The sequence below is a fragment of the Parasteatoda tepidariorum genome, chromosome 8, assembly GCF_982258835.1.
Source record: "Parasteatoda tepidariorum strain Cologne lab strain chromosome 8, Ptep-v5.0, whole genome shotgun sequence".
Taxonomy (NCBI): domain Eukaryota; kingdom Metazoa; phylum Arthropoda; class Arachnida; order Araneae; family Theridiidae; genus Parasteatoda; species Parasteatoda tepidariorum.
In genome coordinates, this window is record NC_141762.1 from 45,483,991 (window position 1) to 45,508,061 (window position 24,071).

Here is a 24,071-nt window from a genome sequence, read left to right on the forward strand (position 1 = left end):
CTATGAAAGATTATGATTTCTGTCTTTTAGGGCACTTTTTTTAGCTATTATAAATGATAAATACATTTTCAAGATGGTGGAAGTAGTTTTGAGAATTTTTGTCTTGAAATAATTAAGTACAACCATTTAAAAAAATTGTCAAAACATTATTTTGATGCAACAGAATTCCCATAAAAGGAAATGAATATACAAAGGACTACTAATGTAGTTTTTTTAATAATACTTCTCGAAATTTATGCCATTTTTAATAAAGTAGAGAAATTCTTGTAAATAAGTTTGGCTTTTTCGAGTCATAAATGGCTAAATAGCTTTTAAAACATATTTGCCCATAACAGGGTGACTAGAAATGCCGGGTGCCGGCCAGGAGGCCGAGCTGTCAGTGTGCCTGACTGTGAAGCCAGTGGCTGCGGGTTCGAATCCCGCTCAGAACATGGATGTTTCCCTCTCTGTGTGTTGTTCTCTGTTGAGTGATGTGCGAATGTGGCCCACCCTATAAACGGGTATTTGTTGCTCAGTGGCGTGGGTAATGTTGCTCACCTTCATTTAGGTTCACAAGTGCCCACTAGGTAACGCTAAATGAGCAACACTTCCGGCAACTTTCGAGGTGAAAAACGAAAGTTCAGTGCCTGCCGTTAAAAAAAAAGGAAATATCAGGTCATTAAAAATCTACATATGATTTAAAAAAAAACAAACAAAAAAAAAACAATGAATAAAAAATGGGGGAAAATAGAAATGTATAGTTAAAAGCGTTCTACTGAGAAAACCAGATAATTCAATCTCACCGAATTCCAATTTTCTTCTAAAATGACGTTACTGTCTGAGAAAAACTATAGAACAATATTTTTGAAATAACCATTATTTGCAGCTACTACGTGATGCATCTTGAGGAAAATAAAATAACACAATGGTGTAACATGCAAACTAAAATATTGTTTCATATTTTGTTCTGTCAGCAGCGCGATATCTAGATGAACTTTGATATTGATATTGAGGCTTATTAAAAATAAATCCCTAAGCGAAAACAGCAAACTAAAAATATCTGACATTTCCATTTGTCTTTAATTGATTTTTTCAAATAGTTGGTCATTGGATACCCAGTAACTTGGGCGCATATAATACTAAATTTTTAAAGCTAACAAAACTGAAGTTTCGAATAATTATAAAAGTATTTTTATGGCTACCCATTTTTACAAATTGGCTGCTTCCGGTCTCACTGCAAAACCAACAGCAACAGACCTACTGATATTTTGTCCTCTTCTGTGTATCAGACAATTTTTAGGGATGTGAAATCATTAGCACAAACCGCGTCTTCAAAATGGAACAAATGAATCATTTCAGTGATTTAGTTTGGGGAAGACGCTGGCACCTCTTATGCTATACAAAAATTAGTATAATAATGTGCCGGACGATTGAATTTGATCAGTTCTTGAGTGCATTTATAAATCTGTTTGCCACAACAAAATTTTATTAAAATGAAAATTGATTAAACAAAATTGTATTATTTAAAAAAGAAATAATAACTTATGCAATCAAAGAGGCATAATATCTTTCAATGTGAGTTTGACATAGTTAGATCCATTTATAGCTGAGTCATAATTTTCTCTAAGGAAATGAATCAGTTAATTTATAATAATGAACTATATAAATGATAACAAAATTTTATTTAAATAATAAATGTAATTAAAAAATTTATGAACTCAAGCACCAACAGAGCATAGCAGGCATGCGCTTGTTTTGATTTCAGCAGAATAATAAAAACAAACGGATTACATTAAATCGAAAGGCGCTTAGCCCCAAACAGTAAGTTGACGCCAGACAGATACACAGTGTGATAAATATATTTGATTTCAAATATAGTCAAAGTTATTTTTCCTCTAGATTTATTTGTTTAACTACAATATTATATTACTTTTTATTTGATAGCATATTTCGATGGAAATTTTAATTTGAAAGAAAATAGCAAATTTTTATAAAAATTAAGCAAATATGAAATATTTATAAGTTAAAAAAGGACAGACAATATTCTAAATACTTTGACCATAAAATTATGCCTTTTTATGAAAGCGAACCAGTAATACTGTGATAAAATTTACACGTTTCTAATTAAACTATGTTATAATACGTTATCGGACAAATTAATTAAAAAACAAAAAATATTTTTCAATCTGCACAATCCTTGTGTTTGCGAATAACTTTCGCCCATTTTCCAATAATTTTATAAAGTGAAAGAAAGATCACATTTCAAAAACAGTGATAAGTATTACACCAGGTGAAAATATTCTCACATTTTAAAAATTATTGGTAGAGGTGATGCTTTCCTTATCAATCTAATATTTATTCTATACATCAACTGCGATTAACGTTTTCACTCAAAAGAGGAAGATGAGTATAAAATCAAAATTCGGATGGCAGGTAGTATGACTTAATATTTATGGCAGGATTATAAACTTTAAAAGCATTTTCATACTTATTAGTGGCTAGTTAGTCTAAGCTCTAATTTTTATTAGATAATCTAATAAATTTTCTGATAGTTAGTACCTACATAATATCATTTTTAATTTACTGATAATCTGAAATTGTATGGGAAAATTAGTTTCAGTAGTGCAGGTATGATGGTTTACTGAAGGCTGCTTGTTTGTTTGATAACCTTTATTGTTTTGTAGTTATTGACATCAGACGCTACCTTCTGGCTGTTTGGTTTTCTTAACGGCTGTTTAGTTTACTAATTTACTCCTGATTACGCCGTCTTGAATGTTAATAAAATGAAGTTTAAAAAAAGCTTCTGTAGAAGATGATTTTGTACTTTTAATTATACAATATAAAGAAATTATGGATACATGTGAGACAAACACAATGTTTTAGTTGCTACTCATAATATTTATAATTGTGTTAAATAAATGTTAATTAGTCACATTAATAAGTAATTGTATATTTAGTTATTAAAGAATTCATGGTCAAATTAAATAAAGATTGCTAGCTGCTTGCAATGAGTTGTTCTGATTGGGTTGTTGGATCAATCTTTAAAATTATATATTTTTAAACTACATGATTGACACTCTAACTTCAACTATACAATTAAACTATATAATAAACTATATAATTGGCACTTGTTGTCCCCTGTTTTAATTGTTGGCCCCTGTTTCAGGGGCACCATATTAGGTGGGCCAACGTTGCTCTCACAATAAGAATAGATAGTGCAGGGAATGAAGGAACATCTATGCCTTGTCCAGGATTTGAACTCAGGACCTTTCTGATGTGAGGTCAGCTCTTTGGCCATAGCACAGTCCGGTCGGCTTTAAAAACTAGATTGTGGCAAATATTCTGCAAGTTTTTCGAGAAGTGCAATCTCATGCTGATGTATCGAATTTATAGAAAGCATAAAGGGGCTATTAAATCTATCATTAGATAATCATCTCATCATTGGATAATTGGGTACTTGCAATTTAAGAAGAAGAAGATCACTTGTACCCACACGTGTGACCTATGACGTTAGTGCCAGCCAATCGTTTGTAATCAAAATGGCAATTTAAAGTTGAGCTAAGTTTCTTTTTGTGAGTGAAATTGTTAATTAAAGTGAAGTTAATTAAATACAGTGCCATATAGCATATCGAATTTGTTGAAATATAATTCTTTTTCGTCTGCGCATTATTTGTTTATGTATTTTATTGTAACCGAGATATATTGTAACCGAGATATATAGACCTGGCAACTTCGATGCATACTTATTTTCGTTTCGTTCTACATGGTTTCGAGCCTATCTTTGTGTTAAATTGGAAATATAAAGTGAAAGAATTAAAATCTTTGCGAAATAATCTTTGTAACAGAATATAGTATGTCTCACTTAAGAGAATTGTCACTTGGCATACTCAAAATAGAATGGAAGGAACAGTTGCTAACGTAAACAAATGCCACGTATCTACAACCAATCAGGATCGAGATACCTACATTACATCTCCTGCAGGTATCCCATTATTTTATAATCACCCTTCAGATTACAAAAAAAGGAAAGAGAAGAGAAAAATACTTATGTCTTAAACTATAATTTCTTCAATGGTTATTACCTAGAACAAATACAAGAAGTCCAATTGAAATAAAACCAAGTAACGATGAGATTTTACGAGATTCTACAAGAACACTCATACATGCTTCAATGTTTAATGCGGTTCTATGCCGAAGCCACCTTGCAATGAGCTTAAAAGGGTAACTGCAATAAGCCTAACAAGTGCCGTTGACACATTGTAAAAAGCTTGAATTTTCCATTCAGCTTACGTCATACAACCGTTTTTTTTAAAATCTTTAATGAGTTTTTTTATATTAATTCTTTGCCTAAAATCTCTTTATTTATCCATTATTCAGAACCAAATTCTATTAGCATCATTAAAAATTTATTTCCTATGAAAAAACTACATTTAGATAAAAAGATTATCATTTTTTAGGAATAAGTCTAAGAAACATTTTTTCCTTCAGGAAGTGTGGGTAGTTTTTCTGGAAGGGGTGAAACCACACTAGCTTCAGGAAGTGTGGGTTCCACAACGATAAGAAAAATTCAAATGCATTAATTTCCCCTGCTTTATTGCATAGTTATGACAAAATTAAGTAACTTGCAATATTTTTTTATTAAATGATTCATTTTATGAAAAGGGAAGTGCTCAAGAACTTTTTCGATTTTAAGCTTAGTTGATTTTATTTAATAATAAAATGCCTAAATAATGAATTGTTTGTTCAAGTACTACGCACCCCTGATAAAGCCAAGAAGAAAAGAAAAAAAAGTAGTTGGTGAAATTGGCGCTTAATTAACCGAATTATACTGATTGGTTTAAAATAAATAAGTAATTAAAATAATAAATAATTAAAATAAATAATTGGAAATCATTATTTAACAGACAGCCCATGCTAAAGTAATGAAACTTCCGCTGCGTTTTTCATTAACAACGCTGCGTAACGTCATCGAAAAAAGCAATGCCCTCGCAATGTAAGATGGATATCATCTTGAGGTTAAAAATCGAGCTCTTTACTAACAGGTTTAAGATAATTAACTCAGTTTAGCTGAAACAGCAGAGAAATGTACAAAGACTTTTCACTTTATAAGTAAAGTATACAAAAAGGCGATGCGCTTTTTCTTAAATGCAATTCAAAATTTCAATACTTACCCAAAGGGTTTCAGCACCACACTGAGACAAAAAACCCAACTTCTATTTAGACTGTTGAGTTTATCCTTTTATTGTATTATTTTTTATTGACTTTACTAAATTCTCTGCAATTGTTTGATTATTTGTGATATTTTGATTCCATGAAATGTTTAGAGGTTAACTTTTTTAAGGATGTATGTTAATGAAGACGAAAGTACATTTTGTAAAGTAAATTAAAATTTATTTTAAATATTTTAATTTCTGTTTATTTCCTGCGCTCTTAAATTTTATATAAAATAATATAAATTTTTAATTTATTTTTACGACGTAACGATGAATATCTTTTTTATTTAGGTACTTATCTCAATATTTATTATACTTCTGAAATTACATTGTTCTGAATCAAATCCAGCACCTCTTTATAATTGTGTGAACTTAGATGGAGGACTTACCTGCCATTCTTCTGATCCTAATCCATACAGGAATTATGGTTCAGAAACAGCATATCCTGCAGTACATAAAGATTATACAAAAACATATGACTTAAAAGGTTAGTTAAAATTTTATCCAAGATCTGAAATCCCGTTTATCAAGTAAAAAGATTCAATGACATCTCAGCAATTAAACGATAATTTAGTTTAAATTTTTTTAATAGTATTATTATGTCTAACATTAAGGATAATTTATTTTATTTGTTATAATTATTTATTTTTCAATCGTTATAATTATTTAATTATCCATTAAATTAATGTATTTATTCGTTTGTTTCAAATTTTACATGATATATTTTATTAAGTAAGTAGAGCAAATATGTTTCGTCTTTTATTTTCAAATTAGTGGTTAATTATCAATAGTGGTTAATTACATTAAATATATTCACATAAAAGAAATGAAAATAAACTACAAATATTGTTTTTAGCTTAAACAATTTTTTTATTAAAAATATTTAAAAATAGATTTTAATTGCATTTAAATATTTGAGTTTTTTTGCTACTGGAATTGAAAATAAACTAATGTAACATATAAAATATTTTTCAACTGAATAAATTCAAAAATTTTACGTTTTATTAAGGTGATCTAATTCCTATTTGAATTCTTAGTTTTTTTTATTTTTATTATTTTAAATATTTCATACATTACTGTAAAATTTCGGAACTGTGCAAAATGAGTTTTTTACCTTTAATAATCAGAATTTGAATGCGATTTTTCAAAGAAATATCCATTAATAGCAGAATAAACCATAATTTATTTGCTTCCTTTTGTCTTATTTAATAAAAGAATAATGTGTCCATTTCAATAAACTGATGATTATGTCAAGTATTTTCCTCTTTAAAGATATGTTATTAACATTAGTACTTATTAATAAAATTGATATCGTCTTTTGTCTTAGTAATTGTGTAGTTGTAGCAGATTATAAAATATGAAACGAGAAAGTTTTAATTTATATATAAGGTATTATTTTCCCTGAATGAAATGAAAGCGAAATATGTAATTTCAGGGAAAAGAATTAAAAGGAATAAATAGAGAGTATCTAAGTTATCGTCAAGAATATAAAAATATTAATCAATATATAGTAACGTTTAAGAATAGAAACTCCGTATTTCTGTATTGAGAGTTGCGGTTGCAAAAGAGTTGCAGTTACAAAAAGGCGGCTTGCCGCTGCTTATGCTACGTATACAAGGCTTTAGCGGTTTTACGCTACGTATACAAGGCAGATTATAAATATACCTGATATCATTATGTAGAAACTTATAATAACTAAGTTTGTAAGAACCTGTTTAAAAGTATTTGATAGTCCAACTAACTCCCTGGCATTACAGTCCATGTTGGACTATGGCCTCACTAACAATTTTCCTCCAAAGTCGCCTGTCTGTAGCTCTTTGTTTCCAGTTTCGAACTTTTAGAGTCTTAAGGTCTTCTTCCACCTCGTCTAACCATCTCTTGGCCAGCCTTCCTCTTTTCCTTTGGCCCTGGCCCTGGCACTGCCCCTTGAATATCTTCTTAGTGCCTCCGTTTTCCTCCATTCTCTCAAGGAGTCCTAGCCATTGAATTCTCTTTGCCTTTACATAATTTATTATATCTTTTTCTTTAAATAGTCTTGCAATTTCAAAATTGTATCGCCTTCTCCACAGATCACCCTCTTTGACAGGTCCAAAAATAGTTCCAAGAATTTTTCTCTCCCAGGTAATCAGCATTTTTCTTGTTTCTGGGTTGGAGTCCACGTCTCTGATCCATAGATAACGGTTGGTCTGATTATCGTTTTTAAACCTGAAGCTTTGTTTTCCTCGTTATTACTTTTGAAGTTAGCAATTTCTTAAGTGCAAAATAACTGCGATTTCCAGCATTTAGTCTTTGCTTGATCTCTGGCATAATATCATTGTTTTCAGTGACAACTGAGCCCAAGTACTTAAATTCTCTAACTCTTTCAAATTTTGTCATTTCATTGATTTGTAGTTCTGTGTCCATATCCATTCCCTTACAATCCATTATCATATATTTGGTCTTATCACTATTTATTTCTAAACCAAAAAGACTAGCTTCATAGTCACTTTTCACATATTTGATGTTAAAAAGATGCTGATAATACAATATTTAAATACATAAAAAGCTAATTTATTTTTTTGCTCTAGGTTGTACCCCAAAAGTATTTTATTTACTGAATAGACACGCTACAAGATATCCAGGAAAGGACTGCATTGAGTACATTAATGAGCGTTTGCCAATTTTAAAAGAAAAAATCATCTCTTCTTATCAAAACGGCCAAGGTATATTTATGAGTTTAAATGAAATATTTATGTAATTTAAAAAATAATTATATATTAAAAATTTTCTTCGGAAGAGAGTTTCGTAAAAATTTCAGCAATATTCATAATGGCATTAGATCAAGAACCATTTTTTTGCTGTTGTTAATAGCATTTTAAAATGTTCTAGTCCAACAGAAGGTACTTCGATTTTTATGTTACCTGTTTTAGGGTGCCATAATAATTTGAAAAAAATATTATTGGTTCCAGTGATGGCTTAGTAATTGTAGTGTGTGGTTAATACACACTGTAAAAAATTCCCGATCAACTTACAGTATAAAGTACAGGTAATTTGGGCGCATCAGCCGTAAAATCCATTTTAATGCATATTATTATATCGTCAGATTTTTTGTTCCATAACATGTTTCGGTAAAATTAGATTTTATGGTAAAAAATACCGGCACACTGAATGCCGATACTTATGCCGTATTTTGATCCGGAATTTCAAATAGTGTGGGTACCTAACCCATTGACTGTTCTGCAAAAAAAAAAAAAAAAAAAAAAAAAAAAAAAAAAAAAAAAAAAAAAAATCGTATTTTTTCCGCAGAGCGAAACCGGTTTTTCCATGTTATTAGATAAGGAAATAGTGCATTAGGGAGAAAAATTCTCCCGATTTCTTCAATTTGCTAAACCGCCAGTGGGTTAATATACTTGACTGCCTTCTGCACAAACTGGTAACCATTACATTCGTAATAGTGAAAATGCTGCTGATATTAAGATTTTGCATTATAATTTTGAGCTATTTAGAATATTGTACATACTATGAAAGCCAAAAATAATCCTATAACTTTGTGAGTATCACGAAGAAACAATTAAATTTTAAAACATTTAAAGTATCATCGAAAAAATAATTTTGAAATTTGATCCAAAAGTATTAGATAAACAAGTAATATTTATTTAGTTTCTTACTTCTGAGGAAGATTTGTTTTCTGTAGGTAAAAACGCGCCTAACGACACTGAAACACTCCAGTGATACTTTTTAGTTTTTTTTCGTCAAAATCAGTTTATAACTCCATAACACCTATTGATTTCATTACCGTGAAAATGTAATATCTTTTGAATCCATATAAATAATTATGACACGTATGTCCTTTAACTTTACATTCAATGTAATGAAAATTCAAAACTAGTTAACTAACACACGAAATTAATATATAATGCTTCGAAAGAAAGGGAAGTTGGTTCTTGAAAAGTGTTTTCTTCGTTGTTTGTGATGAAATTTATAGATATATATAAGCGTTATTTATTGAAGTAGAATTTCTGTACCTATTTACTTTTTATTTTATCAGCTAAAATGTGCCAAGATGACATTAACAAATTAATGGACTGGTCACCTACACTGGCTGTGGAAGATGAACTAAGACTTTCTGCTACAGGTGCGGCAGAAGCAGAAGAGCTTGGTAATAGTTTCATTTCAAAAATATGTAGTTTCTAAATTTACAAATAACAAAGTTACAGAAAAACAAAGCTAATTTTAATTTTAATGTAGAAAAAAAAAAATGTAATTCTCAGACATGCAGTTTTTTTATGCTAAAAATAATAGTCCTGAATGTTGAACGAAATGTTTATTTATTTTGCAATGTCCAAGCCATTTTTAGTGATTATAATTATGTTTAAATTTTAACTGCGAGAGGAATCCTAAAATTAAAGCCTCCTATTAATTTAGAAATAAATTTTTATTTTTTATTTTTATATTGTGTAATTATATTGTGTAGATTATGTCGATTTTTTTCAACTTTTCTAGTTTGTTTATTCAGTATTTGATCTATCCTTGTTACTATTTTGATTCATTAATAACTTCAAAACCGTTGGTGCTAGGGTTCTAAAATTTGAATTTCGTCTATGAGGAGCAGTTTTAGCTCCCTATCCGACAAATCATTTAAAAATTTTAACTTTCTCATAAGCGAAAAACTTTTGAAAAATGATTCTTTCGCACTAGAGTCAACATTAGAGTCGTTGCCATAAATAAGATTGTGAATGATTCTGTTTAAGATATCATCGCTCATTCTTTAATGTTTAATTATTTTTTGCAAGTTAAGGCATCCATGCGAATGTCGCATGGATCAGTGCTATGCCACTGAATTAGCATTTCTAAAGTCATCTTAAACCACGTGTTTATTTTGTTTATGATTGTGCTTCTAACGTATTTAAAGAAAAAAAGGCGCATTTTTTTAAAGATTTAATGACTCCTAATATGAAAAAGAATTAAAAAAAATAATTTTAAAAAAATTGAATGAACAAAAAACCTCTTTATTGATCTGCATGGAAACGCAATAAATAAAATATAACGTGCAACTTATAATAATTGAGTTTACATAGTCTCGGCTAATTTTCCAGCCCTTTTTTTCATTTTACATGAAGTTTATCTTAATGTTTGTAACAATAATTAATATAATAATTTCTCATAAATCTTTTTAAAAAAGTTGATGAAAAGTCGGGGTTTTCGAATTACAATAATTAATCTGAATAATCCATTGAATTTTCATCTACTTTCTTTGAAAATGCTGATTTAATGATAAGCCACATTTTAAATAATTCAGCAGGGCGTTTTCTTAATGTGCCTGAGGTTAAATCATCAAGATTTCCAGAAAGTAAATAAAAAATTTCATGTATTGGGTTATTACCCAGTAGGCAAAATTTTTAATTGAAGTATCTACATGGAAACAGTTCTAAAGAGCACCTTTAGAAAACAATTGCAGCATTACCCCTCTGACTTCAATTGCTATCTTGTTTAGAATTTTCAATAAACCATTCAGTTAACTTACGTTTTAATTGAGTTCTAAATTTAAGTAATATTTTTTATATTGCAGGTGAACGATTGCGACAAAGGTTTCCTGAGATTTTAGGAATGAAGTACTCTCCAGGAAGATTTATTATCGAATATACGGAAGAAGAAAGAACGAGAGATACTGCCCAAAATTTTAGTCGAGGATTGTTTACAGAACAAGATTGTAACTAGCAGTTTTAAGTAGTAGTAATTGTTAGTAGTAGAAATTAGTACTTATGAGAAGTAGTAAATAACAGTACTATTTGAAAATAGTAGCTAGAATTAGCAGTTTCTGTAATTTGAAGTAATAATTGCAAGTAGAAGTAAGTAAATATAGTAATTGTAAGTAGTAGTCAGTAATTATAATAATTGTAAGCAGTAGTCAGCAGTAATAATAATTGTAAGTAGTAGTGAGTAATAATAGTAACTGCAAGTGGAAGTGGTAATTATAAGTAATTGCAAGTAGTAATTAAAAGTAGTAACATTAATTACAGGCAATAGTAAATAGTAGTAGAATCACTGTATTCATGAAAAAAATCACACATAAAATAAAATTTGAAAACTATCCTACTTTCATACATTTATTACTGTTTAAATAATTATTTCTCTTCTTAGTGAATATATATGTAAAATGTATTTTTGATATACAAAAAGATAAAATGGTGAAGAGTTATTCCTAAATTTCACAACTTAATATCAATAAAACTATTTTACACAAGCAATATTCCGGTATCGTTTTTAAATATTTAATTTAGATACTTTAGATTAATATCATGATGTGTTAAAAATTCACAGGCTTTGTTTAATGATATTCACGGAAATTAAATTATTAGAAGAAACTGTAGCAAAAATATATACTTATGTATAGATTATTATACATTCATATTAAAAATATACATTATTACACATTTCATTGGCTTCAAAAAAGATTCTTATTACCATTTTCATATTTTTTGAAGCGAATGAGGATATTTAAGAAGTAGATAAATAAAATCCTTATTAGTATAAAAAATAATTATCAATATTAAAAAGTAATTAGTATCGAAATTACACATAAGAATGTTTGACATAGCATATGTTGCAATTTATGAAATTAGTCACGATACAGATTAAAAGTATTTGGACTAAAGAACAAGTGGAATACAACAGTTTTGTTTGAAGACCTAAATTGATTAATAAACTCTTTCAAAAATGTTATAAATTGTTTTTTTGTAAAAATAACAAAGAATTATTTCAGTAATATCAATATTTCGCTATATTAGGTTCTAGCTATATTTTTATAGAACAGTAAAAAACATATTTTTCCAGTTAGAATCAAATTCGCGCCCGCTTTAAGTAAGGCTAAATTCCTTATCTTCTGCAAAGAAGAAAATAGTACTTCCCTATTTGTTTTGAATTATATTTTGGAAGAGTACAAATAATATAAAAAATAAACATTTACAACTACTGATATTTTGAAGAACGTTAAATATAGATCTTGTGAGTTTGTTCAACTTATTGCTTAATTCTTTCTTTTACAGATGAAAAAGTGAAAGGGAAGATTAACCAGAAACTTATAAGATTTAATAAAGAGTGTAAAAAAATGATGGTAAGTTTCATTTTGTCAATTACAGAATTTAAAAAGTAAAAAAATCGTAAAAGTAAAAGGCAGGAAAATGAGAGGAAAAAAAAGACAACTACGAACAAAAAAATAGGAGCAACTTTTTTTCTAAATAAAAGCAAAAAATTAGATTTTATTGATGAAGCTGATCATAAGTAGCTTAAAAATTGGTTACTTTGAAATAGTATAGAATTTTTCTTTAGACCAAAAATAAGAGGGCCGGGATAGCCTGGTTGGCAGGAAGTTGGGCTCGTGTTCATAAGATCCTGAATTCGAGTCCCATCAGCCGAAGATTTCCCTCGTATTAGACGGTGACTGGGGCATGTTAAATCTGACGGGGTCACAAAGTCCTCCAAGTCCAAATGAATACCTCTGGGGCAACTGAATTGGAAATTGATCTTTCTCTGGTTCAGGTCAAAATTACGATCTGCAGAGGAATGAATGGAGAATGATTGAGACCTACCTGTTAAACAAGCTGTAACATATTCACGCTGAAGTCATGTTCATGGCCATAGATGGTGCCACTGTAAAACATTTAGCGAAACCTCTGCCTTAAGAATTCGCTAAAATTTCCTATAACAGGCTTGCTGGTATTGGAAAGTGGCATAGTAACAACAACAACAAATACAAACTTTAGAGTTTGGAGTTACAGTGTCAGAATTGAAAATATCTCACACTAGAAAGACTTGCATATAAAAGACTCTCTCTTAGCAGTTTCTGGGGAAATCTCCGTTGCTTATGTCCTTCTGCAGCTTCATTACAATTGCTCTCTCTTTCTCTCGAAGTAAAATTAATATTTTCAGCACATCATTAAAAATTATAGATCATCTAAAAAACAAAAATATAGCACATCATAACAGTATAGCTTATAATTATCGTGTAACTTACGTAAAACAATAAGCACAATGAAAATAAAAATAAGACAGTTTGTCTGTTTACATGAGCATCGGTATGAACTTCTCATATCTCTTGAACTTATTGTTCCGTTTGCTTCACTTTTTGTTACTAACACGAGGAAAGAATTCTTATTGGTTTCGTGACCCTATACATACTTACAAGCGTTTTATAATATGAAAAGTGACATTCCCATTTGCTCATTGCGTTTGCAAAACTCCCATTTGCAACTCCTGGGAGTGCAGTTCCTTACAGTTTTTCTTGCATAACGAGTTCGCATAGCTTGCTCATTGGATACTAAAGTATTTTAGTCTAGCTTTTTACAAATGGCATTTTTTTTAACAAATTTTCTAAAACATCTTTAAATTTTATGATTTTCTTCATTTTATATGAACTTGAAAATTTTAACTTTAATAATTCAAAGTTTCAGCTTTTTTAAGAAGTTTTAAGTCCTTTAATCTTTCTCAAACTTGTAAAACTTATGAAATGCTAAAAAATGAGGTAAGGGATAAAAGGTAAAACTGGAGATAGTATTTCAGGGTTAAAAATCATTTTAAGTTGAATCAATGAGCAAGACTGTTCAATGTGGCTGGAATAAAGGTGGGATACAGAAACAATTCTTACATTTCACTGCAAGCACGATTGTAAATTTAGGATTGAGACAGAATAAGAGAATTTCAAGAAAGATTGTAATCTCGGGCTGATCAATATTGATGCCGTATTTCTGCTGTTTCATTTAAAATTTATTTGCATTCATTCATTTATATTCATTTTATTTGCTGTTTCATACTCAATCCTGCTTACTAAGCACCATTAAAATCAAAATAACTTTAAATATTTAGGTAAACTGAGTAAATTTAAAAAAGAACACGATTTAAAAAAAGGAGCGTTTCTCCTTTATTGTCCATTTCTGCCCAGCTTATAATCTCAGTCCGAATATACTTTTCATTGCCAACGTGAGAAGAGAAATTACCTCGGTTTTCTGATCACGCATAAGATTTTCAGTATATTATAGATTGCAATACTATTTTGTTGCTAGAGAAAGTTAAGTTACCGGAAGAAAACATTTATATACTTTACGTAATTACATAAATGTTGCTGAATAACAAATAGATAAATTTACTTTGCAGAATAAGTGTGATAACCAAAAATTAGATTTGAAGGAAATCAAGGAATTTCTAAATGGTTCGTTAATGCAGAAAACGATTGAAAGTGCTTCAAAAAGAGTTGGATTCACCCTAACTAATGGTAAAGATAATTCACTTTATCCTATTGTGTGCTTTACTCTACACTTATTTTGTTTTATCAATGTTTATTTTCCTTCCTTTTATTTATTTTGTATCTAGATAATTAAAATACAATTATCAGTTGTTTTTATCACGTTGCAGTATTAAATAATTGAAAACAATATCATTATACACGAATATTCAATCTTTGATAAATTACAAAAATTTAGTTTAAGAAAATCTTTCCATTTCTTCTATGATACTAGTCAATGTTTTGTCAATGATTCAAATTTCACAACTAAAATGTTTATGTTAAGACATAGTTTTAAGGATTTTGTGCAAAATATACTAAATTTTGCTTTTTTAGCCGGTTTAGATATTTTATAACAGGAAATAAAATGTACAAAATACATATTTTTTTACCGTATTAAAATGTGACATTTATTTTATGTAGAGTGAATTAATAAAAATAAATAGTTCAGGATTTATTTAATATGTTTGTGAAACTTTGAAAATAAAATATGTTGACTGAATTCAAAATCTTTTGTGAGCCTAATTTTATTATGAAACTAAATTCTTAGTTTTGAATGCATACATAAATTAACACAATATTTTAATAATTGCTATATTTCTTCCATTCCTTAACTTTTATTTTTCACATTACATCGCTGAATTTCTACTGTATCTCCTTAAAGACATGTATTGGCTTCAAAAATCAGTTGGCAGATATTAAAAATGGTAGGTTGAACATCATTTGAGCTCATAGAATCGTAGCAAGAAAACCCTTACTCTTTGTGCCCAACCTCTATTAATGCACACTCTCTCCTTGCCTACCTAATATTTTCATACCTCTCTACCCTGAGTCAATAGCCCAGTGCAAGTAATTGTTGCTAATATGGTGAACCTTTAAATTTAACGGATCATTAAACTGAATGTTATGTGTGAATGTTCAGACAGTATCTGGCTATCAAACTGGTATTGTTGTTTTTAATCCTACTTTCCTATCATAATTCGCGAGACTTTTTTCATTAAATAATTAAATATTAATTTACAGCCCCCATTTAATATATATATATATATATATATCTACATATATATATATATCTACATATATATATATATATATATATATATATATATATCTACATATATATATATATATATATATATATATATATATATATATATATATATATATATATATATATATATATATATATATATATATATATATATATATATATATATATATATATACTATGGTCAAGCCCGAAGTCCGGCCAATTCGTGAGGCGGCCACGAGGTTCCGGCCAAAACGAGATGTGCTCATTCAAGAATGCCCGGTAGGCGGCGCATCTGCAATTCTGAATAATTTTACTCTGCAATAATTTTACTTTACAGAAAAGAAAACTGTAGTGGTATGTTTTTTCACATACCGGATGGTACGGTGGGACCAAAATTTTTGAATATTTGTTTTATTAAAAAGTTAGTTTGCTAATATTGCCCCTTTTGTTTTCTTTTTTAATTTAAAAATATAAATTTTCTAATTTAAAAATATACAAAAATAGACAAGTTTTCAAACCAAAATTTAAAAAATTTAATTTTTTACTTTGTCTCAAACATCCACATCCCAACGCAGTTAGCTGCGGGTACCTAGTAATTTTTAAAGAGTTAAGTTATGGTTATACAGAGCCAATAATACGTGTCAAAAATTTTTCTTCAAACTTTGGCTGATCTTCCCCTGCCACTTCGCTATCTGGCCGGCTAATTCCTGAAATCAAGAAAAGATCGGACATTGGCCAGCCAATTTACAGCGTTCTTAGCCATTTCGCGATTTGGCCGGCCTATTCGCAATGTGCCCGAATTCGGGCTTTGGCCGTAACATATACATAAATATATATACACACAAGGCACACATTTCGAAATTTCGAATTGTTTATTATCTTATTATTTTTAATCATCTAAATCTAAAGTCTTGAGGTAAGATTTTACATATTTAATAAATTTATAAACAATTCTGTGTTTGGTCAGTTTTGAAATTAAATATATTTTATTAATTTTTTTAGCTTTTCCTTGTTGATAAAAACTGCTTTTACATAATGTAACTGGAGTTGAACAGCAAACAGAATCTAGAACTTACGACTATTAATGTTTAACTCCGTAGTCTTGCAATTTTGAATCCTACCCAGAATTCAAGATAACTTTTGGATCAAGCATTGGGACAAACTAGACTTCGTGAACGACTTTTTTTATTGAACTAATCCCCATTTGCCTTACATGCTGATTAAAACCACGAAATTTTCCACTGTTAGTTCGAATGCATAGGGTGAACCCATGATCCGTCTGTTACTGAGGATATTTTACGTTAGCACTGTTGTCGGTGCGAGTCGGGAGCAGAATTCATATCAACGAGCAACCTCATTGGGAGGGGAGCTCTCTATCCTCCGAGCCACCGCGACTCTAGGAAAAGTATTAGAATAAATTATAAAACTAATAATACATTTTTTTCAAAATATTTCATAACGGAAATCGGGTTTTACATTTTGTCTCATCGAATAAATTACTTTTATTACTATTTTGGGGTACAATAAACTACATATTGCATTAATCATTATACGAAGACTTCTGACTCACTCTGGCTGAGGTGTACTCTCAACAATAGGTGTACTCTCTCATGCTATAATACCATGTTACGGTCTCAAAGGTCTCATGTTTAAACCCCGACGGTATCAAATAACCTCACTCCTCACCCGCACTCAATCAGTGCTGGTAAGCATGGACAACGAACACGCAATGGTAAATCAACGGTAAACGAATTTTATAGGTAAATCCCTAAATCTCACCCTCTCTCAAGGCTCAAACTGAAGATACATTTCAGGAGCATAACGTTTTAATTTTATAGTCATGATAGCTTTATAGATTTAATTTCATTTTAATGTATTTTTTCGGAACACTTTTTGCCAGGCACTGAGCAGGAAAATTGTTTCGAGTGCAGAAAATTTTAGATTGTAGTTATATTAAAACTGAGCACCGCGTCTCAGTTGCTGACGTTATTGGATTTTCTGTATGACAAAACTTTTAGATTAAATGATTTGTGCATCAGTTGGATCTGTAACAAATAAACCTTTTAGAAATGATGATTTCTTTCTACCAACGCAAAATTTTGACTGATAAAAATAGGCAGTTGAAAATAAAATACATAAATAACAATGCAATTAAAAAAATATTCATTTTATTCAGAGAAAAATACCCAATTGTACATTTTTAGTCATGAATATAGTTAAGTAAAGTCGATGCTATATGATTTGTATTAATTTCAAAATATATTTTTTTACATAAGTTTTCAAATTTCTCAGCTTATTTTGATTGATTCAAATTTTTCTTGGGTAAAATATATGCAAAAAATTTAGACTACTCTCGTTAAAAATGCGCTAGCTATTTCGGTAGATAATATTTTTCTAAACATTTTCAGCCGAAAGAAAGTTTTTTTTTACAAATACTGCATACGTGGCCTACACTGTAAAGGATTCCGGATTTAATTACGTTAAAAAGTATCGGTACTCAAGGTGCATCATACCATAAAAATTATTTTTACCGGAGCATGCTGCGAGACAAAAAATCTGATATACCGTGCTGGAATAATTACCGTAAAATTTCTAAATCATTCTAATTGAATAAATATTACTGTAAAAATTGCGTAATAATATTTTAGGGTAAAAATGGATTTTTCGGTAAAATTGATTTTTCGGATGAGGTACCTAAGGGATGATGTACTTTATATCGCAATTTAATTAGAAATTTCTTACAGTGTATCATTCTCCAACTTTCTCTCTGTAAATTTAATGTACATGGATGAAAAATGAGTATATATAATTATTTATTATATATGTTTTTAGATGATATGATACATATGCACACGGCATGCAGTTTTGGTTATGCTCTCAACATCAGTGATGCATGGTGTGCTGTGTTTTCGCATGATGATTTGAAAGTTATGGAATATGGTGACGACATTCAATGGTATTATCGGAGATCTTACGGAAATGTGGTGAATTATCAGCAAGCTTGTCCAATTATAAAATATATTGTTGATTTATTCAAGTATGTCTTAGAAACATTTTTACTGTTTAATGATTTTTATATACCAAAAAAATTAATGTTGAAATATTGATATTGTGTATATATATATATATATATATATATATATATATATATATATATATATATATATATATATATATATATTTAATAATATATATATATATATATATATATATATATATTTAATAATATATATATATATATATATATATATATATTTAATAATATATATATATATATATATATATATATATTTAATAATAGAGAAACGACCCCAGTGACGTATGACGATATTCCGGGGCATAGGTTCTTATTTAATTTTAATCATGATGATCTGCCCAAACTCTCATAGAAGTAGCAACATTTATGCGATTTCTTTTTAATAATAGCAACTTTAAAATTGTACATTTCAACAAAAAATGGACTAAAAATGCCATTATCATAAAACTGCACGTCGGAGAGAAAAACCAATTGCAAATTTGAAATCAGAGACGTGAAAATATCCGAGATAGAAAGCGATCCGAACCAAAAAGATACAAAAATATCCAAAAACAAAAATATATTTTCTTCTCAGTGTAATCAGAGATCGCATGTATTTATCAAATATACAGTATATTTATTCACTTTTGTTTCAGTAATGTGTAATAATTATTTTTTTTTTGTAAATTTCAATTAAAATATATATAATTTAATACATTCTTAACGACATAATTGGGTACTTGCTCTTCAAGTAGAAGAAGACCTTCCATATCCTCACATGCGACATATGACGTCAGCACCAGCTAATCTTTATCTGCAAGAAGTCGTATCAAAGCTGAGCAAAGTTTCTCTATTTAACTTAGAATGTTAATTAACTACAATTTAACTAAATACAGTGCACACATCGAATTAGTTGAAATATAAATCTCTCTCGTCTACTTCTTTTACTTAACTTAGATTTATTATTCGTTTATGTATTTTAATGTAATTGTCATGTATTTTTGTTTTGTGTACCTGGGCAACTTCGATACATAATTGGTTTGTTTATGTTTCGCATGGCTCCGTGCCTGTCTCTGTGTTAAGTCTGTGTAAATATATAGTGAAAGAATTGAAATATTTGAGAAAGAATCTTCGCGAAAGAATGTGTCACTTTTGAGAATTGATTCTTGACTGTGTTTGGCTCGAAATAGAATGGAACGAATAGTTGCTAACGTAAAAAAAGGCCACGTTTCAACAACCAATCAGGATCGAGATACCCTCACTACGTCACTTGCAGGCATCTCATTGCTTTATATTTTGGGTATATTATATTGTGATCTAATTGTAAATAGTAGATTAAATAGAGTCGCTGTAGAGTAAATGTAATTGAGGCTATCTTTTTGTGATGTTAATAAAGCGTAGTAAGACGCAACTCTCATATTTTAATAATTTCAAAAATCTTATTGCGTTGAATTATCAGAAGCTTGTCCATTTGTGAAATATACTATAGGTATATTGAAGTATATTTCAGAAACATTTTAGGTTTTTATTTTACACTGAAGTGTTTTATACCAAATATTCTTCAGTTTCTATGTAGGTTCATTTTTTATTGACATCTAAAAATATAAAAACTTAAAATTTATATTTTTGTAAGTAAATAAACGTGTGAGAAAAAACTCTGAAATTATAAGTAATCCACATATTATTACGTTGGAGCCAATATCCCCCTGAAATTCTTTGAATTTGCCTTATTTTATTCAAACAAAATAATTGTACACTGTAAATAAATTATATAAAGAAAAATTTCTGCCAGCAACATTGCCAGTACGCTGCAGAAAAAGCAGGTTTACAGAAATTTCCTGTAACAAAACACTACAGAAAATATTTGTTCTCAGAAGAAATTTTTTGTAGGTCGAGGTTGGCAGAGAAATGTGGCATGAAAGTAGCTGTATACCCTCTGGTTTGCATAGGGAAAATGATTAAAATTCTGATTAGTTTTTAAATTGTTCAATTTTTCGGGATTTTTGAAATCTTTCACATTTGAAAGAATTATCTCAGAATTTTTATTATTTTTTTCATCATTAGATCAGGAGTTCCAACACGAAAAAACAGGAACGAGGTCTAGAAATAGACCAACATCTTGACCAATATTCCAACCCATCGGCACTCGTTTCAATGCCTCAAATTCCTCCTTCAAATAAATTTTTCGCTTGGATTCTAAAGTTTTTCATATCCAAAACTGAAAAAATTTATACCCAACAGTTACAATCTGTATCAATGGTTGCAGATTTTATTCGTTAATCGGAAAAAATGTTACTATGTACATTAGCAGCAAACTTCTGTACTTATGGAAAACAGAAATTTTCTGTTGGGAAATTAGAGAACTGCATTTTAACAGAATCTTTTTACAGTAATTCAAGATCACATTTAAGGGGTCACAGTACCCAAAAAGTGACAAAAATACCAATTTTTTTTTATTGCTTATAATAAAACTTCAGAATATTTCAAATGCACTGAAAAAAAATTATGTCTCTATCTATATTTTTGAAAAAGTTATGAATGATTTTAGATTGTCCTAATACAGAATCTTGCTCTGCAGACAAACTTTAAAGGGCTTTTTCTCATAAATGATAATTTTGTGTTTTGATCTTGATTAAATCCCTAAGGAATTTTTTCTATTTAAGATAAAGATTTGAAGTAAACTTTTTTATCTTAAGCACAATACACTTATTTAAACTGTGCATGGAATAAGCATTATATAAGGTATTACAATTTTTACATCATATTATATATACTTAACAGGAATTTTTACCCTTTTTTTCTACTTTTTTACAAAATATTTTATAAAAAATACTCTAATTGATATATCAATAAATAAATGCACAAAATTGTTAAGAAGAATATTGTAAGCACTAAGAAAAAAAATTTTTTGAAAAATAAGTTAAAATAAAAAATCCTTAGGGATTTAAAAAGTTTGAATTTTTTCAACTTTTTTTAAAATTTTAAAAAATTTAAACAGTTTAATTGTTTTTTAAAGATAAATTATTGATTATAAGTTAAATAAGCATGTAAAGCATCCTCAAAATGAATGATTATACCTTTATTTAAAAAAATTGTTGCAAAGGTACTGTAACCCCTTAAAGACAGATATTAGGTTTTTAATGCATTTTTATTTACATATTATGACAAATTTCTTTTGAATATGGAGTACACTTTTTATCACCAAACTTTAATTAGTTTAATCATTAATTCATGCAATTTATTCTTGCTTTCTAGATCATATGAGAGAACCAGAATGAGCAAAATAGTTTTACAATTTGGTCATAGCGGGGCTTTGTCGAGATTTTTTACAGCTATAGGAATTTCTAGGAATGATAAAAAATTAACAGCAAAGTCCTTTTGCTCTCTAAGTAATAGAATATGGCGTGCAAGCTCATTTGCACCCTTCAACACAAACATAGCATTTGTGCTTTATGACTGTAATGGTGATTTAAAGATCATGACTTTACACAATGAAATGCCAGTTAGAATTGATGGATGTAAAAATGATAAATTATGCTCTCTAAAAGAATTTTATGATAACTATCTGCCACTAGCCGAAAACTGTGATCTGGAAAAAATATGTGATGTTTGTAGAGCATAATTAACACGTGTATTAAAACTTTTGAAGACTTCAATCTAAATAATATTCGTATTAATATTGTGATACGTAACGATATATATTTTGCAAGTTTGGCATTCTCAATAAATAGAAAAAAAAACCCATTTTGCAACAATGCGTTTTGTTTCTTTAGAAGAGACTATTGAAGTGTTTAGATGGAAATAAGTTAAAATATTTTGAAAAAAAATGTGTTCTTCAAAAGAATGTGAAATACTGTGATGGATTATAGTTAATAAACATAATTGGTTTTGTATCAGTTTTAAAAGGTTTTTGAAAAAATCTAGCAAATTTTTCCATGATTAAGGTTATTGCATATTAATCCAAAGTTTGAAGTAATTAGCCAACACTGCAAAAAATTCCGGATTAAATTACTGTATAAAGTACCAGCACTTTGAATACACATTCACATCATCCATTTTTCTGTAAAATCAATATTTAAAGTAAAATATTATACCGTAGAGAGTATTATCTACCGAACAGTAATTATTGCCGTAAAATCACCGAATAACTCGAATTAAATGAATATTACTGTAAAAATTATGATATATCGCATTTTATTATTTTGCAACAAGTTCTAGTAACAAGTTTTTTGCATTGAAACAACTTAATATAATTTTAAAAAATTGAAATTCCTTTTTCGCTTTGCATTGCTATATTACCATTCATGAAGTAGTTATTATCATGATCGTCCAAAATTGACCTCGTTTTTTGAAAAAAAAATTTTTTAGAAATTTTTTTAGAAATTTTTTGCAATAATTTATGTTGACTTCTGTCCATTTACTAGACTATAAAATCCTTCTAAAACTTTTATTCAGAACTAAATTTTAACTTAATTGTCTTGTTTAAGCTTAAAGATTAGATCGGTATTATGCTCTCCTTTCTCGAGAACTCTTATTAATTTATTATTTCTAATCCTCGGTATATTTTTATGTATTGTCGTAGATAAAAATAGAATAGAACATATTACCACTTTAACACACATTTAGAATTTCCCTTTTAAAATTACGGTAAAATAACTGATTAAGGTCCGTCCATCCAGTTAAGCATAAAGTTTACGGTAAAAAACTTTTTTTACCTTTACGGTTTCGATACCGTATACAAATAGCATGGTTAAATATCATGAATTGAAAACTATACGGTTTTTTAACCATTTACAAATTGCATGGTTTAAAAACCATAAAGAACGACATTTATCTGAACTCTGGAGCAAGGCACTTTGTTAGTCAATGTGGATTGGAGATAGGTTGTGGTTGAGTTGGGTTTTATCAAATTAACAGTGGAATGCAGTTTAATTAGTTTATCTGGTTCTTTCGCTTATCATAAGAGCCGCCCAATAATGGGGAGTAGATAGATCCTTTCTTCTATTCCCGGGAAGTGAGGGATGTTACCCACAGTCCTTGTAGTCGCAACGTTGAGGGCAAGCAGGGCTGTTGGCAATCTGAAGTCGATAATCTTGATCACGAAAACAATCGTGTAATACAAAAGCAATGACCGCTCTGTAACTATGATGGTTCGGAAGTATAAGGAAAGTGTTACTCCAGAGGTTTCTACCTAATCTTTGTTTTAGCTTGGATATATGTATATCTCTTTCTGCCAAATTGATTCTTGAGGCAGCAGATCCATACCAAACTACCGGAAAAGGAGTTTGCTAGATGGTACACCCATTTTTGGTTAACTTATCTAAAGAGTGTCTCAAAATTAAAGCAAGGCATTAATTAAATAGAAAACTGATTATTTAGTGCAGGCGACCAAAAAAAAAAGTTACACAGCTGACAGTTTAGGGTTTGTAAAAATACAGCACTAAAATTAAGAACAACGTGTTTTCATTGTTGAAAATCCATGAAACAATCCAATTACTACATGCGACATTTCCCGATCATAAGCTATTGAGAAGAGTTTAATTGGAGTCATAATTGTATGTCAACAAATTCCCA

General features: G+C 29.2%; 1 protein-coding gene across 2 annotated transcripts; it reads left to right on the forward strand.

The window, feature by feature from the left end:
- The first annotated feature begins 2,217 nt into the window (after positions 1 to 2,217).
- LOC107449113 (multiple inositol polyphosphate phosphatase 1) lies at positions 2,218 to 22,390 on the forward strand. 2 transcript variants are annotated; one of them, XM_016064550.5, is made up of 9 exons: positions 2,218 to 2,412; positions 5,484 to 5,679; positions 7,760 to 7,894; positions 9,220 to 9,330; positions 10,741 to 10,881; positions 12,218 to 12,285; positions 14,322 to 14,439; positions 18,314 to 18,518; positions 21,753 to 22,390. In XM_016064550.5, the coding sequence occupies exons 1-9, from the start codon at positions 2,383 to 2,385 to the stop codon at positions 22,117 to 22,119; spliced, it is 1,371 nt and encodes a 456-aa protein (XP_015920036.3). In that variant the 5' UTR covers positions 2,218 to 2,382; the 3' UTR covers positions 22,120 to 22,390. The 2 variants fall into 2 exon arrangements, with proteins under 2 accessions (XP_015920036.3, XP_087006335.1); XM_087150209.1 differs by having other exon boundaries at positions 2,387 to 2,607.
- The last annotated feature ends 1,681 nt before the right edge of the window (positions 22,391 to 24,071 follow it).

What these genes read in the sequence shown, in the direction of transcription:
- LOC107449113 (XM_016064550.5), top strand. Translation starts at nt 2,383, where the DNA reads ATGAGTATAAAATCAAAATTCGGATGGCAG. An exon ending in TTCTTATCAAAACGGCCAAG is followed by an intron (nt 7,895 to 9,219) that starts GTATATTTATGA and finishes TTATTTTATCAG; the next exon opens with CTAAAATGTGCCAAGATGAC. An exon ending in AAGAGTGTAAAAAAATGATG is followed by an intron (nt 12,286 to 14,321) that starts GTAAGTTTCATT and finishes TTTACTTTGCAG; the next exon opens with AATAAGTGTGATAACCAAAA.